General features: G+C 42.1%; 2 protein-coding genes across 4 annotated transcripts in view; one reads left to right on the top strand and one right to left on the bottom strand.

Annotated features, from left to right (window-relative positions):
• Positions 1-4160, bottom strand: part of akap10 (A kinase (PRKA) anchor protein 10) — an 85293-nt gene extending 81133 nt beyond the window's left edge. Inside the window, exon 1 of one of the 3 annotated variants that reach the window (XM_078548083.1) lies at positions 3967-4160. In XM_078548083.1, the coding sequence (XP_078404209.1) occupies positions 3967-3988 (22 nt within the window). In that variant the 5' untranslated portion in view covers positions 3989-4160. The remainder of the gene's footprint in view (positions 1-3966) is intronic. The other 2 variants (XM_078548084.1, XM_078548086.1) reach the window with 2 other exon arrangements.
• An 8700-nt stretch (positions 4161-12860) lies between these two features.
• Positions 12861-15093, top strand: part of lhfpl7 (LHFPL tetraspan subfamily member 7) — a 265707-nt gene continuing 263474 nt past the window's right edge. Inside the window, exon 1 of the mRNA XM_078548087.1 lies at positions 12861-13609. Within this exon, the coding sequence (XP_078404213.1) occupies positions 13298-13609 (312 nt within the window). The 5' untranslated portion in view covers positions 12861-13297. The remainder of the gene's footprint in view (positions 13610-15093) is intronic.

Consider the following 15093-nt stretch of genomic DNA (forward strand, 5'->3'; position numbering starts at 1 on the left):
ACAAAATATTAATCCAAAAGTAGCTGGCGTTATTAAGAATCTGCTTAAATATTTATGACTTTTCATTAGAACTTCCCTCAGAGTGACAAGCTCTGGATTCAATCTTCATCTTCAGTTTATCTGACCAGTTTGGAATTCAGAAATAACATTGAGGAAATGCAGCCAGTGTAACCATTTAGAGTACATCTTGCTTTTTGGTTTGATATATTTTCATAATTTGGAGGTCTGAAAGTTTAAAATGAACAATTTGAACTGCCCAGTGAAGCATCTAGGAGCAGTGAAGTGATACTGGAAAGGCACTTTTGCCTCAACATCTTTAATTCTCATAAATTCCTACGGTCGTTCCAGAGTTCCCCCACTCTGTTTTCCTTGTAATCGTTGTGCCATTTCTTTATCTCTTTTATTCTTACTTAATTGTCAACCATCTTGAAGACTGTTTATTTAGTTTACAAGCATTTATCTCCTTTCCTTTCCTTGTGTCAATTATAGTAGACAACCGGTAAAACAAAACATACACACACCAACATTTACATCAAATGTGAAGTAGTCACAGAATTTTATGAATAACATTCTTACTCACCAAAAATATATTTAGTCGCAAAAGTAATTCAAAATAAACTTCTATATCAGTTAAACCACTGTTTACTGACCAGGATATTGCAAGTGTTCACAAATTGACTCTTTTTCTCCACCACCACCCCACCCCCAAAAGGTACCTGTCATATTCCACAGTTTAATCAACTATACAGAAGTTAACATAATCTAGCGATTTTCTGGAAAAGTGTGAAGTGCATTTGCAGCTGCAAGGGTGGATGAGTAAGTATCAGACTTCAACATCCCTTTAGTGTTCAGCTGACAGGAGGTGCAACTTGTGCAGGGTGAGACTCTTGCTATTTTTACATGCTTCGACAATGCTGATGTTATTGTGAGACAATATTGTATTGTATTGCAATAGAAATATTCACAAACCTTTACTTCTGGCTACCACAAAGTTGCTTGCTGAAACAGCCCTTCAAAATTATTAAATGTGCATAGCTACTGAACATGTTGCATCTGAAGCACAAAGTGTTCACTGATGTCCGGGCACTAGAGTTACAAAATGCGGCTTGTGTTTTCCAGAGAATACAGGTACGTACATTGCACCTTTACAAACTTTTAAAGGAAAATCTATTTTGTGCATAAAAATATAGTACATACTCTTTTTGTAAATCTTCTACCCCAAGTATGTATATTGTATCAGGAAAATTGCAATGGGCAGCACATATGCATGCCAAGGATTAGATCCCAGTTTGGAAAGACCTTGTGGGAAGCGGAGATGGCAAGCAACAACTACTTGAATTTGTATAGCACCTTTAATGTAATAGATTATCTTCACAGGGCTGTTAGCAAACAAAATCTGACATCAAGCCACTAAGAAAATATTGGAACAGGTGACCAAATGCTTGGTAAAAGAGCTAGGTTATTAGGAGTACCTTAAAGGAGGAAAGAGAGGTTTTGCATGTGCGTGTGTGGGTGGGGGAGGAGGGGGCAGAAGAGCTCCAGAGCCTAGGGGCTAGGCGGTTGACTGTCCGTGGTGGAGCAATTAAAATCAGGAATGCGCAGAGATCTTGGAAGGTTGTACACCTGGAAGCTAAAGAGATAGGATAGGGAGGGGCAAGGCCAGAGAGGGATTTGAAAACAAGGATGAGAATTTTAAGATTAAGGCATTGCCCGGCCAGAAGCCAATCTAGCTCAGGGAGCACAAGGGTGATGGGTGAATGTGCTCAGTGTGAAATAGGATACGGGCAGCATAGCTTTGGACAAGCTCAAATTTATGGAGTGTTGAAGATGGAAGCTGGCCAGGAGAGCAGTGGGTTATACAAGTATAGAGGCAACAAAGGCATGGATAAGGGTTTCAGCAGCAGGGGCAAAGTCGGGCAATGTTAATGAAGGAAGTAAGCAGTCGAGCTGAAGGAGCAGATAGGTGGTCAGAAGTTCATTTCAGGGTTAATTAAGACACCAACGTTGTGAGCAAAAAACTTGCATTTGCTTAATGTTCTCAGGAGGAAGTAGTTTTGGTGTCTGGTAGTCTGGTCTTGTAATGTAGGGGCATTTGGTAGTCTAGTTCTGTGCTGCATAACAAGAATAGGACAAATTGTTAGTTGAGTTTTAAATGGAGTTGGTTTACTGATAAATGTTGGCCAGAACATTGAAAGATATATCCCCTACTACGAACATACGAATTAGGAGCAGGAGTAGGTCACTCAGCTCTGCTCCATTCAATAAGATCATGGTTGATCTGACTGTAGCCTCAACTCCACATTCTGCCTATCCCTAATAACCCTTGACTCCCTTGTTAGTCAAGTATCTAGCTACCTCTGCCTGAAAAATATTCAAAGATGCTGCCTCCACCGCTCTCCGGGAAAAAGAATTCCAAAGACTCGAACTTCTGAGAGAAAAAAATGTCTTTTCATCTCCATCTTAAATGGGAGAACCCTTATTTTCAAACTGTGTCCCTTAGTTCCAATCTGTCCCTAAGTTTAAACATCCTTTCAGCATCCACTTTGTCAAGTCCTCTCAGGATCTTATAAGTTTTAATAAGATAACCTCCCATTCATCTAAACTCCAATGGATACAGGCCCAACCTGTCCAACTTTTTCTCGTAAGGGTTATATCAGCTAGTGTGAATAAGTTCTACCAAGCAATCTGACAAGGAGCAAGCAACCAGGATATACAACATTTGTACACATAGATTTCCATGTCACAACTTGTTATTTACTGTAATCGTTCAAAAACAAAAAAAGCCACAAATTATACATCTCATTTTTATCCTGTACAAGTCAGGCAGTTAATTTGCTGAAACAGTCAACCCATGCTACATTTGAATTGATACTTGTACAACTCAATGTTGTAGCTGGATGTGGAGGCATTGGAGAGGGTGCAAGAAAGATTCATGAGAATGGCTCCAGAGATGAACTGCTTCATTTACATGGATAGATTGGTGAAGTTGGGACTGATGGGGGTATTCAAAACCATGAAGGGTCTGGACAGATAATGGGTAGATAATGAAAAACTGTTCCCAATGATCAAAACATCGAAAACAAGAGGACACAGGTTTAAGGTAATTGGCAAAAGAAGCAATGGCAATATGACAAACTTTTTCACACAATGATTAGGATCTGGAATGCACCCCTTGAGTGTGTGGTGAGGGGCAGGTTCAATCAAGCCATTCAAGAGGGAATTGGATTATTGTCTGGAAAGGAAGAACGTGCAGGGCTATGGGTAGAGGGCATGGAAGTGGCACCAGATGGATTTCTCCTTCGGGAGAGCCAGCACAGACATGACAGGCCAAATGGCCGCCTCCTACGTTGTAACCATCTTGTGATGCCGAATTGGCTTAACAGAGTTTGAAACGTCCCTTGTCCTCAAGTCAACTCCACTCCTTTTTGCCTCACCCACCCCAACCCCCAACTTCTTTCAGAAGCTACAGAACGCCAAGGTGACACAGTCCATAACAACATTGTGTTAGTTGTGATTTAAGCTGCAGCTAAACACAACCGCCTGGATTGCACAACAACACTGCCCCTTTTCAAAACACAGCAGAGAGGCTGAAAGTTTATGCTCTAGCCCTGCGGCCTCTTTGCAAACTCTTCGGGTTGGATTTAAAACACCTCTGCCCGGAGTGTTGGGTTCCATGGCATTAAAATGGGAGCAAGGACATTTGGTGTTGTTGCTGTTTCTGAAAGAAAAGCACTCGAGTGCCCAGAACATCGACAAGAGACAATAATTGGACGGCGTGTGGAAAATTGTCAATGAAGCTGTGCAGGTTGCTGCCCCCCACACGACTTGTGTGGGAGGGAGGGACGGAGGGTGTTGCCTACAGGGCAAGCAGCCGGCTGTGGGAGGCCTACCCCCAGCAGCAGGGCCTGCTCCTGCCGCCTCCGCCTCCACCTCCCCGTCCGCCAGCCCCGCTTCTCTCCTGCTTACCTTTTCGCCTGAAAAATGACATGTTCGGGGGATTGTGCGGGAATGGCGACGCCGCTGGTTTCAGTGCATGGCCGGCGGCTCGCTCGGGGTCGCTTCATTCATTATTGCGGGAGGGAAAGCGGGAGCTGTCAAAACCGGCACTTCCTCCTCCTCCTCCTCATAAGTCCCCCGTTCGCGGCCATCCCCGCCCCCCCCACCTCTTCGCGCGGCCGAGCGGGAGCCGAACGGAAGCGAGGGGAGCCGAGCGCGGCCGAGCGGAAGCGAGTGGAAGCCGAGCGGAGCCGAGCGGAAGCCGAGGGGAGCCGAGCGCTGACGAGCGCGGCCGAGCGGAAGCGAGTGGAAGCGAGCGGAGCCGAACGGAAGTGAACAGAGCCGAGCGCTGCCGAGCGGAAGCCGAGCGCTGCCGAATGGAGCAAACTCGTAGACTCCAGACTCCGGCACTGGGCAGGGGAGAAACCCAAGTGGAGGAGGAGGAAGTGGGGGAGATGAGGGAATGTGGACCCAGCGCTGCAGTCACCCGCACCAGCACACGGCAGCAACCCTTTCACCAGTCAACTGCATAAAACATCAAACTAATACCTTTCATAAATTACTTTCCTGTTATGTCACTGAGGAAACACTCGCTGTTGAAAGTGAAAGGATTCGGTGGCAATATTGATACACATTACTCATGGTCATCACAAACTTTCCCAACATTTGTATTTTATGGCAGAGGTTTTATGTTTTTAATATACAGGGTCATAAATGGAAATATGTGTACATTAACAACACATGCTGAAATCATTAAGCTAAATAAAATAAAATATTTAGTTATATTACAGCATCTCATTTTAGGACTAGTTGCATTCTGTACCTTTTTGAAGAGGAACTCATTATTAAGTAGTCACTGGACTGGTCATCCAGAGACCCAGGGTAATGCTCTGGGGACCCCAGGTTCAAATCCCGCCACGGCAGATGGTGGAATTTGAATTCAATAAAAATCTGAAATTAAAAGCCTAATGATGACCACGAAACCATTTTCGATTGTTGTAAAACTCATCTGGTTCACTAATGTCCTTCAGGGAAGGAAACCTGCTGTCCTTACCTGGTCTGGCCTACATGTGACTCCAGACCCACAGCAATGTGGTTGACTCTTAAATGCCCTCTGAACAAAGGCAATTAGGGATGGGCAATAAATCCTGGCCTAGCCAGCGATGCCCATATCCCATGAGTGAATAATGAAAAAACAAGCAGCGACATCATAAATTAATGTTTTAATCTTCCTCTCATTAATTGCATGAATTGCAGTTACTTGAGAAAGTTATATTTTAAGGTGAAATGTAAAACAGCTAAACCTGCAGGCACAGTTGACTATCACAGTTTGCCAAAGTTACTGGAGTGGGACTTGAACCAGGGGCCTCCTGGCTCAGAGCCACTCCTGTTCCACTCCATGTATGCTTATGTACAGGTACATCCAGTTAATCTTCCATTTAGTCCTACTGTTTAATCTTGTCTCCATCATCATTGAAGAACAAGTAATGCAATGCTATTGTCATGCACAGTAAATGTACGTCATATTCACAACTTTACACATGGACTCATCTTGCGTGGAAGTGTCTGGAACTGTTTTTTATTTGTTTAAGATGGACACTGATGAACTGTTAAGATGGTTGCCAAGGGGATCAGATGATCTTTGTTTATTCAACACAGACAATCAATCTTCTGGAAAGTTCCAAATTGAATAACCATGGGTGGGGGCCTCCCCTGGAATGGACATACCAAGGTGAATGTTATATGTGGAATTCACACCTGCAATTGTTCAAAGCTTACCCAAAACACAGAGTCAATGGACTCCTATAATCTCCAGGTCTTCAGGTTTGCAGTTCAGCAAGGGAAAGCTGACAAGACCAGTTATCCACTAGTAAAGTGTGAAAGACCATCATCTATCTCCTATTGTATAACAATGGTCTTTTAGCTTTAATAATTCTGGGTGGACAATAGGCATTGATCACGTGATCAAAACTGACTTCTGACACTGAGACCTGGGCAGACTGCAGAAGAACACTGACAAGACAACAGATGCCCAGAAAGGCTGCGTCATCTTTGCCTTTTAAGAACCAGTCATCAGCTGGTCTGAGAACCAGACTCTGAAACTAGCTGCAAGTCATCAAGCAGCCAAAGCACTTAACCTGTTCCAGTTTCAAAGTTCACCTGAGAACCAACTTCCTAGGTATTTGACCCTTTCACTTTACAAGAATCTCACTTCAGCTTTAAATCATATAATCCATTCAAGAAGCCACAGGCCTATCAAGTGGGAGCTGGGAAATTGAAAATCAAAGACTGAGTTAATTGCAATCTGTAAAAGTGCACTATCTTTTTTCTGTATCCAATCCTTATATGTGAGTGTGCATGTGTGGGACTGAGTGTGTGACATTGCGTTAATCTGGGGTAAGTGTGTGAGAATAAATAATCTTCTTTATTTTAAACTCACAAAAGCTTGTTGCTGAATTATTTAATTGGAATGTGCACTCCAAGGGTAAGAAAAGACGCCCCTCTTTCTGTACAAAACATACTGATTACAGGCAATAAGAGAACAAATACATTCTGTCTATGACATTATCTATAAAGTAGTTAACACCATTCCTGTGGCTTTTAACATATTATTTAATTGCATGTTTCAACGCCCTTAATATTTAGGAGCTCTTTAAATTGTCTCACAAATATTTTAAAATACTTAATATTTACCAATATACTTTAACTTGATTAATTGTGAAAGTTACATTGTATATGAAAGATATTTATCTTGAAAATTATACAACTATATATGGTCATTTTTGGTTTAAGATATGCATTTTAAAACGGCTTTAGAATTAAAATTTATATATATCTACTAAATTACAAAATCACTGATGCCGTAAGATGGACCTATTGAAACCCACGTTGCTGGATGCCGCAACTCAGTCTCCTCTCACTCCTGCGCTGGTTTCACATTAACCCCAATTTTAAAATTGAAGGAACAGTAAACTCTGGAAAGACTATCGGGCATTATGTATTTTATGGCTTTTTGCATCAGAATGTTTTAAAGTGTACAACTTCAGCACTTTACCGAACAAGCGCACTTCTGCCACTCTGAACTCTCTAGCAATAGTGTTATGACCAAGTCACAAACAGCTTTAAATGACCATCTCTGAGCGAAAACGGTGCTCGAATACATTATGTAAAATAAAAGGTGGCATTTCTATTGAGAAACAATTGTCGATAAAAGTTAATTCCTGACAAAGGAGATTATTAACCTGAGAGGTTTGAATGGTTATTAAGGCACAGCACCAACACCTATCAAAACAGAATACACATTTTTGGTTTTGATCACATGCCTCCTTGCCTGTCTGACGGATACTGCGCCTCTGCTCAGTGCTGCCCTCTAATGGTAACTGGCTGATCTGAGCGACTTCCCCCATACACCTGACAGCAGAGAGCACTGGAGGAGATTCTCACGTTGTCAGTTCGGGCTGAACCCAATTTAAATCCCTGTCACTGTCCTGCAATCACTTCTGCCTATGGCTCATCTCTATATGGTGACAATGCATTGATTTATAATGAAGTACTGTCCATATCAAGTTTTTACTTAAAATATTACATAAAGGAGTAAACTCTAGTAGAGTCATCCAATCTGCTACTTTGACAATTCAATCCAATCTGGTATTTTGACAATTACAAGAAGTTACGATCAACTACACAGCCTCCAAGGGATAATAAAGCAGGTAGCCCACACCCAGCTATCTTCAACTCCAACCAGGTCCATCCCAATACGGTTACAATTTTTTTCTAAATGTTAGGAGCATCAAGTGATTATTTAAGAAACTCTGCTGTTTGCAAGTTAGATTGCTGATGGCATAAGTTAAATCACCCAAATGAAAACCCAATTTTTATAATTCTTTTAAACATACTTACTAGCCAGACACTCGGCACTTAACATCATTAGTTACTATGTTGTAGTACTATCATTAGAACTGTACTAAGCAAAAGTCAATTGTTACAAAACAGGGCCCTGCATACCACTGCAAGAAACATTGCACCTTGCAGTTGGTTCATACAATGGAAACTGCCCTTTGGGAAATCCATATGTTCCTTCAATAAGTGAGTGTGTGGCTTTGTGAACCTCCTTGTTTTAGCAGGAGATTGTGGATTGTGTAAAGAACCTATCAGCCCCAGTGCCATATGCAGAGACCTTCCATGTGTTCCACCATCCCCCTGAAACAGACTGAGTAAAGCAGGTTGATAAGGACTGAATAAGACATGCATAGATCCTGAAGAGTTAACACATGATCAGTTAATGATCTCTTTCATGTTACCAAGCACCTCATATTCAATGAACAAAACCCTTTCCTATTTGTTGGGAAAAAGTACTTGGACTAGGTGAAAATGTCCATGTGCGTCACGAGTAACACCAAGAATCCTTAGAAACTAGGAAAAACACCAATTTTAGATTTCCAGCATCCGCAGTTTTTTGCTTTTATCTTAGAGTTTCTTAAATAATCACTTGATGCTCCTAACATTTAGAAAAAAATTGTAAACATATTGGGATGGATCTGGTTGGAGTTGAAAATAGTTGGCTGTGAGATACCTGCTTTATTATCCCTTGGAGGCTGGAAGGGACCTTAGAGGAATGATGATCACAGCTAGAAAAATACAGTGGGATGCAGAGAGAGTGCCCCAGGTCATTTCAGTGGACATACCTTTGCTGAGTCAGAAACAGCATAGATAGTGATATTCAACTAATATTTTAAAAGGTTTGTTCCTTGCTGGTTAGATTCATTAACATAGACAATGGTTCATTCTTTAGACTTCACTTTCCATCTCCTGCACCCCTTTATAGCTGCTAGCAGTAAACAATCCACTGACAAGCTGCAATCATCCACTAATGTGAGGAAATCCATGTGTGGAGGCAACATAAAGCCCTGCTTCAACTCTTTTATGTTGCAAGCGCTTAGCATTAAAAAAAAGTTCTACAAAGTGGCAAGTCAGTTCATTTTAGTCTGTCTACCTCTTAATTGACATTTCAGGCATTGGTCAATAAATGGCACTGTGATTAATTAACTGCGGGAAAAGTGAGTCAATTCTGAAAGTATGCCAAAATCATCATTCCACCATAGGCTGCAGTCCACATTTTAAATGGGAGATTTACTGCAACAGCATGAGGGATATTCTATTTGTAATTAATTCATTTTTTAAAAAATGGAATAATAGATACTTTGGAATGATTGCAACATGCTTACCTGTTCAAAAGGTTTAAGTTCACAACTTAATTCCAATAGCAAAACTGTTTGCATTTTATAATAATCAATTAAACCCAAAATGGATCTTACAGTGTTGCTCTTACTATGGAGCTTATATATGTACTCTGGACTGATTGTAAAGTTACCATCTCAATTTTGATATATCGTCTTTGACATATGAAAGAATAACAACTACAACCTCACTATTGTATGTTCTTCAAGTGACAATCTGTAGTTGACTAATTAGAAATATAAAGAACTTATTTTTATTTTTCTTGAACTGTGGCTTTAAAATTGGACTGTGGCTTTAAAATCTACCTTGGCTGCAGTTGAAAGACATGTTCACTGGAACAGGATGAGGAATATCTACAATGTTGCTATCCTGGAGCAGAGTGTGCCATAAAAGTACAGGATGGTGCTGAAAAGGAGTCCTGGACGAAGGGGAACTGTCTGATGACAGCATTTTAATTGGCTCCTGACCAGGTGACCCGGATTTTGTGTGGTAACAGTGCAGGCAGTACAGCTCCTAGCCTGCAAAGAGGGAAGACCTAAAACCTCTCTCTCCTGTGTTTGTAAGATTCCAGTAATTCTGCGAAAGTAGCTAGCTGGCTATTTCTCACATCTCTGTAACCTGCTTTCTCTGAAAACCCCTGTCAAGAGGAAAAGGGGAAAAATCACCGATAGACATTGAAAAACAAGTTTTTCAATCAGTGAACCACAGACTGAAAGCGCTGGGAGATCACTTCATGTCATCAACAACAAACTGCAAGGAATTTGGAAGACATCAATCAAAATCAACCCATCTAATCCTGTACTCCGGATTGGTGTTATTGAACTGTTTTATCTCACCCTTAAAATCCATGTTTTGTGTATCTTATGTGTGTTTGTGTATAGGGGCTTAAGAAGGGGTAGAGTTTGTTATAGAGTTAGAAGTCAGCAGTTCACATTTCTTTCTTTTCCCACTAGTTAAAGATGATTTGTTCAATAAACGGCTATTTACTTAATAAGTATACAAACCTGGTGCTTGTATTCTGTTAATCTAAATCAAACAGTTAGGTAGAATTGGGTTTGGTCAAACTTTTCACATTTGTTATGGCTTGGGGAACAGCGGGGCTTGATATTACAGTGCACTTTCCCCAGTGAGTCATGACAGAAATGATACAAATCAGTAGATATGTTATAGTAGTAAAGAGCAAATTGTTGGCATTGGAACTGCAATCACAAATTGAGGCATGCTGCCTTCTTAAATTGACCTTCATCTTGACAAAATGAAAGATAGCTCACCGGCTTCATCATCATTATCATGTATTGTTAACACTGCAAGTAATTGGATGAACAAACTGGCGACATGGAGCCATTCTGGCTCTAAGTCAAACTTCTGTTATTTCTAGAAGCTAAACACAGGATTGTTGAATTGACTTTAAACCAGAAAATGTTAACCCTGGATCAACATCCCCCTTTGGACCAGAGCTGATGCTATTAAACATTCTTGTGCCAATATTCTTGACAAACCCCCTGCTGCCCTCTCCCCACACTTTCTTGTTCTCTGTGAGTCAAACAAGCAGCGACTGGGCACTGTAACAACCAACTGTTTTCAGCATCTGCACATCAAATTCTCTGCTTCAGATGCAGTCAAGAAATCTGAGCTAATATCAAGAGATGTCATTAACTTTTAAAGAATGACGGAAAAGATTGAAAGAAAACAGAACTGCCGAAAACTGGGATTGTGAAGAAGAAGCTCAAAATGTTGCTTTGCCTCCAGCCCAAAGTAACGCTCCATAAAAATTGATGAGTGAGTAAGTCATCAATTGCCCGAGAGCAGCAGGGAAAACAAGAGTCTTCCTGTCGATTGGAGCCCTTCCATAGGGAGACGCAGTGGAACCTGTCAGCGAGTTTGATGGGTTTTAAAGCAGAGATATAATGTTCACTTCAGATGAAAAGCTGCCTCTTTCTCTTTCAGGTGCCTTTTCTGAGGAACCCATCAAGAGACCCTGGATGATCACAAGGCCATCAAATCAAAAAATCTTACAAAAGCGTCCCCTTCCCCTTATAGAGGCTACTGGGCGAATACTTGGAGAGGATTAATTTGCAGCAGTGTGTGTATAAATTTGGACAGCTCTTTAAAGACCCAGAACCGACCTGATAGGCTGAATAGCCTCCTTCTGTTCTGTAAGATTCTATGATTCTAAGAATTTCAAAACATAGGATGATGCTGACTCAGTCTTATTATTATTACATGATTTAATCCAGTTGATGTGATTATGGCAGAGTGAGAAAGACTCACTTACTTGGAGGGTGGCTCAAGTAATCGGATTTCAAAATTATAACCTATTTTGACATATCTAATTTTTAACAATACACATACAGGGTCAATTTGGTTCACTCAGTACCCATAGCAAATAGTTTTTTTTGTGCTCTTGCTACACAGAACATGAATAGAAAATCTTCCTAAGTATGTTTAAATAAACATTGAGGAAATTTAGTCTGTTTCACAAAGGGTTATTAGAACAAGGAATTCTTTGCCACATGTGGCTGTGAGGCAGAGACAATGACAACACTTAAAAGCGGCTTGAGTAATTCTTTGAAAAGGCAGGATATGAAAGAATGTGGGGAAAGGGCAGGGATGTGGGATTAGTGTAGTGGTTTGAGTTGAATATGGGTCCAATGTGCTCCTTCTGTGCTGAAATTTCTGATCCTATAAAAGGGGGTTGGAATTTACAATATTTCATCACCCTCATATTGAGAGCTCTGGGCTAGCAGCTCTTTTATCACATAAAGATTGCAGCACAGAAACAGGCCATTGAGTCCAACTGGTCTATGCCAGTGCTAATGTTCCACACAAGCTTCCTCCCGTGTCATCTAACCCCTTCTAATCCTTTCTGTGTTTATCTAGCTCCCCCATAAAAGCATTGAACCATAGTTACAGCACAGAAGGAGGCCATTCGGCCCATCATGTCAGTGCCAGCTGTCCATAAGACCTGTTCAGCTAGTCCCACTCCCCTGTAGCCCCACAATGTATATGGTTCGGAACACTTATTAACTTGGGTGACATTTAACTTTCCCATCAGCCTTACCAAAAAAAAAATCCAATTTCCTATTGACAGCCAAGTGTTATTCACCTCGACTATTCCTTGTGGTGGCGAGTTCCACAGTCTGACCGCTCTGGGTGAAGAAGTTGCTCCTGAATTCTTTATTGGATTTGGTAGTGACCTCTAGTTTTTGGTCCCACAAGTGAAACCGTCTCCTCTACCCTAGCAAACCTCTGCATACATTTTAAAGACGTCTATCAGCCTTCTCTATTCTAGCTTATCAACGTATTTATCTTGGGAACATACACTATGCAAAGCAGAGCTCCACCTCCCCAGCATACACTGAATGCGACTGTGTCTCTCACTTTAGCTGTTGTTATTCGGGCTGCTCGGGGGCGGGGGGTGGGTGGGGTGGGGGGGAGGTAGTTTAGCTCACGCTTTGGAAGGCCTGGCACATTGGCCGAGACAATTGCTGTCTCACCCGTTGATTTCTTCCTTTTCCCTCCGCGCCACCACCCTCCCCGGCATTCCTGGACTCGTCCTCACGGAGCAAGGCACCTGTCTGCGCCTAGTGGCACTGAGCAAGCGATGCACACAAAAAAAAACACACACACACAGAGAGAGAAGAGGAAGCGTCAACCAATCCGTGACAGCAAAATGAAAATTCCCCTTCTCTAGTAAGAGACTGGAGAGAGAGAGAGAGAGAGTGTGTGGCTGGTTAAAGCGAGCATTCTGACTTCCAGTTAATCTTCGGGCTTTGAGGATCCGGATTAATCTCACAGGGGGCTGAACAGAACAAGAAGAAACTGTACTGGATAATTGTTTCTATTTTAAAAAAAAATCATCAGTATCTGGGCGTTCAGATCCAAGTGCCCTGGTGCCGGATTCTTTTATAAACTGATCTCACTCGGGAGCTGGACTTTTGTTTTTTTGATGTGAAGATTTTAATAAAGGAGGGGGAGGGTTTTGGTTAAAAAAAAATAAAGGAACCCCCCCCCCCCTCCCTCCCACCCAACCCCCAAAAAAAAAATCTCAGTTGTCTTCCAGATGCATTCGCTGTTGGATCGGAAAAAGAAAGAAGTAGGTGCGGAGCTGGGCTTCGTGGACATACCAGCGGACAGCCTCTTGCCTCCAGCCCAGAGGATGTGGACGTGTGTGGGCTGCCTCTGGGTGTTGCTCTCCTCCTGCCTGGTGGCTGTCTGCAGCTTCAGCTTCATCTCGCCCGCCTGGATCGTCAAAGAGAAGAGCAAAGACTCGGTGAGCTTCGGGCTCCTCTGGCACTGCTCCGAGACCGTCTACAACTGCTACACTTTCGGCGGCCTGGGCAATTTCGCGGACATTCCCTCAGGGTCCTGGCAGGTAAGTCACTGGGCTCTGTGTGTGTGTGTGTGTGTGTTTGTCCCTCTCCATTTCTCTCTCTCTCTCTCTGCTTTGAAAGGTTTTGACTGAGACGGAGTTGGTGGTGGAGGCTGGCGGGGTGGTGGTGGGGGTGGTAGTTGGGGGAGCAAAGTTGCATTTCACAAGTTGAGAGAAATGTCTCGCTTGGTTTGCACACAGACCAGTTTTGGACAATGTTAACAGCCCTGAGGGAAACCTCACCAATTACTTAGAAACCTTGAAAGAAAGAGGGAGAGAGAGAGAGAGAGAGAAAAGACATACATTGGATTATTATTTATGGACAGTCCAGATACTTAGCCCAAGCATTTGGTGGCGGTTCTAATATAATCCTGAGGTAAATAATTGAATGTTGAGAGGTAATCCCAAATGGTGTATATCGTTTGAATCCAGTTTCCCCATTTTGTTCCCTCCCTTTTAAAAAGCGACAGTTCAGTGTTGGGTTTATGAATGATTTATGTCACTCTGTGATCGGGAAAGCATTAAGGAAGGAGAAATAACCTCAAATGTCTCCAGCGGCTAATTAAAAAGTCCAGCTCCTCTCGACAATATGCAGTGCAAACCTCCACAGCCTCCACCCCCCTCATCCCCGTGGCTCCCTGCATGTCCAAGCTCCGAATTTCAGCGCTGCTGACTGACCTAGATTCGCAGGATTAAAAAGTGGCGATGGGATTTCTTTTATTATTATTATTTGTATGGAGACTCTCTGGCCCAATAGCTCTCCTCGCATCCCCCTAAAGCCGGCGATTGATCTGAGTTGACTGTAAAGTTATCCGCTGTTTGATTTTTTTTTTCACTGTAAGCCTTAATATCTCAGTGATAGGCAGCAGTTTCACCCTGTGCTTGGATTTAACTGGAAGGTGTCTCTATATTTACAGGTCAGCGCCTTCAGTGAGAATTGTCACTGTTCCTGCAGCTAATGCAACCATAATATATTGGGGTCTTACTTTCCAAAGACAGTGGATCAGCTTTGGGCGAACCCCTATATTCGCCAGCTTTTCGGACAACCTTCAAACAATTAGAATTTAAATGGGTCCTCATTAGCTGACAGCTCTTTTACATTGAATGTGCCTGCGCTGTAGTTCAATCTAGACCAGCAGGAGGCGCAGTCTTTCACTCTGATCTTTCACCAGTCACACGACTGCAGCCTGACTGACTGTACCTCCAACTCAATTGAATGGCCAATGCTACAGGGTTTGATCCACCTACGAAAAAAAACTTTCCTTTTAAATGGAATTTACTGTGTCCACTTCCAAGAATATTTCTGTCAGGCACTATTTCGCACTTGCTTTGGGATTTTTATGTAAATAATTTAATCTTGACTGTAAATCGAGGGATTTGTCAAGAAATGTTGCCCCTAAATTCGAATTACACGTTGATCACAATTTCTATAAGTTGGGGATGAAAAATAGCTAATATTTTCATGTCACAAAGCCTATTGGACATTC

This window comes from Cetorhinus maximus, chromosome 9 (genome assembly GCF_964194155.1).
Source record: "Cetorhinus maximus chromosome 9, sCetMax3.hap1.1, whole genome shotgun sequence".
NCBI classification, from domain to species: Eukaryota; Metazoa; Chordata; class Chondrichthyes; order Lamniformes; family Cetorhinidae; genus Cetorhinus; species Cetorhinus maximus.